Source organism: Nicotiana tomentosiformis, chromosome 6, assembly GCF_000390325.3.
Source record: "Nicotiana tomentosiformis chromosome 6, ASM39032v3, whole genome shotgun sequence".
Classification (NCBI taxonomy): domain Eukaryota; kingdom Viridiplantae; phylum Streptophyta; class Magnoliopsida; order Solanales; family Solanaceae; genus Nicotiana; species Nicotiana tomentosiformis.
The window spans coordinates 97,688,788-97,691,462 of record NC_090817.1 but is presented as its reverse complement, the minus strand read 5'-3'; the positions used below and the strand labels follow the sequence as shown (position 1 = coordinate 97,691,462).

Sequence of the window (2,675 nt, the reverse complement as noted above, 5' to 3'; positions counted from 1 at the left end):
TTTCCCCCGAAGGCGTGATTAGCAATACGCCGAGCCCGGACCCTTTCATATTGGAAGCTCCGTCCGTGAACAAAGTCCAAACTCCTGATGTCATTTTGACACCAACACTACTTCTTTGGAAGCCAAAGGTAACAGTCCCGGACTGAAATCGGCCAAAAAGTCGACCAAAAGTTGTGACTTAATTGCGGTCCTAGGTTTATACTCTATGTCAAATTCACTCATTTCGACTGTCCATTTGGCCAGCCAACCTGAAGGTTCAGGTTTATGAAGGATATTCCACAGGGGAAATGTTATCACCACGGCTATCGGATGACATTGGAAATAGGGCCTAAGCTTTCGAACGACGAACATGAGAGTTATGGCCAATTTTTTCAAATGCGGGTAGCGATTTTCTGCTCCCATTAAAATTTTACTAACATAATAGATAGGAGATTACGTATCTTCATCCTCACAGACTAAAACGTCACTTACCGTTACCTCCGAGACTGCTAAGTAAATCAGCAGATGTTCACCTTCCTCCGATTTTGATAGTAATGAAGGACTCGATAAATACCTTTTTAAATCCTTCAGAGCCTATCGGCATTCTAGAGTCCATTCGAAGTTGTTCTTCTTTTTGAGGAGTGAAAAGAAGTGATGGCATTTTTTTGAAGACCGGAAATAAATCTACTTAAAGCGGCCAGTCTTCCGGTCAACCTTTGAACCTCTTCCACACTTGATAGTTGGTTAGAGATGTCTTTGATGGCTTTAATTTTATCGGGGTTAACTTTGATCCCCCTCTGCGACACTAAGAATCCAAGAACTTACCAAAGCTGACTCTGAATGCACACTTCTCGGGGTTAAGCTTCATGTTATGCTTCCTTAGGATGTCAAAGGTTTCTTGTAGGTGTTTAAAATGATTGCATGTGTTCAAAGACTTAACTAGCATATCATCTATGTAAACTTCCATGGATTTCCCTATTTGTTTCTCGAACATTTTGTTTATGAGCCGATGATAACTGGCTCCAGCGCTCTTTAGCCCGAAAGGCATCACATTATAACAATATGTGCCGAAGTTCGTTATGAACGAAGTTTTTTTCTGATCCTTTGGGTTCATCTTGATTTGGTTATACCAGGATTAAGTATCGAGGAAACTCATTAACTCATGCTCGGCCATCGCATTGATCATTTGATCAATGTTTGGCAATGGAAATGAGTCTTTGGGGTACGCCTTATTTAGATCCTTATAGTCTATGCACATGCGAAATTTATTATTGTTCTTTGGAACTACTTCTACATTAGCTAGCCAGTCATGACACTTTACCTCTCAAATTGAACCGATATCAAGCAAATGGGTTACCTCTTCTTTGATGAATTTGTTTATGACCTCGGCAATATGATGTTTTTTCTGCCTCACCGGAGGGATGTTAGTATCTAGGCTTAGTTTGTGCATGGCAACTTCTGACGGAATATCTGTCATATCCGCATGCGACCATGCAAAATAGTCAATGTTAAATTTAAGAAATTCTATAAATCCTGACCTGAGCTCGGGGTTTAGTCTTTTCCCCAAGTGGAACTTCCTCTACAAGAACTTTTCGAACAACGCAACTTGTTCAAGTTCTTCCGTCGTGGGCTTTGTTGCGTCCGTTTCTTCTGGTACCTGAAAATATCTTGGTATCTGATAGGATTCCAATGACTTATCCCTCTGGTTGACTTCGCTCGGCTCGGGAACAAATGTCGGTTCCTGTAATTGCTATGCCGCATGCTCCTTCTCTTTGCTACTGCAAACTGAGATTACATCCATCTCCCTCGATGCCGGTTGGTATCCTCTTATTTGTTTAACTCCCTCGAAGGTTGGGAACTTCAGTAATTGATGATATGTTGATGGCACAACCTTCATTTCGGGTAACCATGGTCTTCCCAGGATAATATTGTAGCCCATATCGCCATCTACTACCTCGAAAAGGGTCGTCTTCATTACCCAATCGGCATTTGTGGGCAGCAGGATCTCTCCTTGGGTTGTCACGCTTGCCAAATTGAATCCAGCGAAGAGTTTTGTAGATGAAATGATACTTTCGGTCAGCTTGGCTTGCTCCAGCACTCTCCACTGGATAATATTGGCCGAACTTCCTAGGTCTACCAAAATGCGTTTAATTTTAAAATCTACAACATTAAGAGAGATTGCCAAGGCATCATTGTACGGCAGCATTAGTCCATCTGCGTCTTCCTCCGTGAAAGTAATGTCGTCCTCAGTGACTTCCCGAAGTTTCTTACTGTGGGTTACTGATACCTTCATTTTTTTTTGCCGCCAAAAATGTCACCATTAATCTCGTCCCCCCCCCCCCTCCCCAAAATTCATGTTGATCGTCAAACGAGGAGGGTCTTCTCCCGCTTTCGAGGATTCTGCATTATCATGATTGCGGCCGTAGTTGTTTTAATCCCAATCACTTAAGAACTCTTTGAGATGGCCGTTTTTCAGATACGTCACCACCTCTTCGCGCAAATGTCGGCAGTCTCGTGTCCGATGGCCATTGGTCCCATGGTATTTGCACCACAAATTAGGATCCCTCTGACTGGGATCAGATCTCATTGGCTTCAGGAATCATGCTTACTTAATGTTCCTCATGGCCAACACTACCTCTACTATGTTGACGTTGAAGTTCTATTCGGATAGCCTGGGGCAGGAGGAATCTCGGAAC

General features: G+C 42.8%; 1 protein-coding gene across 1 annotated transcript; it reads right to left on the bottom strand.

The window, feature by feature from the left end:
- Positions 1 to 1,729: 1,729 nt before the first annotated feature.
- On the bottom strand, positions 1,730 to 2,272 carry LOC104102781 (uncharacterized). The gene has a single exon (XM_009610604.1). It carries the CDS (start codon positions 2,270 to 2,272, stop codon positions 1,730 to 1,732), a length of 543 nt encoding a protein of 180 aa, XP_009608899.1.
- Between the last annotated feature and the right edge of the window lie 403 nt (positions 2,273 to 2,675).

What these genes read in the sequence shown, in the direction of transcription:
- LOC104102781 (XM_009610604.1), bottom strand. Translation starts at nt 2,272, where the DNA reads ATGAAGGTATCAGTAACCCACAGTAAGAAACTTCGGGAAGTCACTGAG.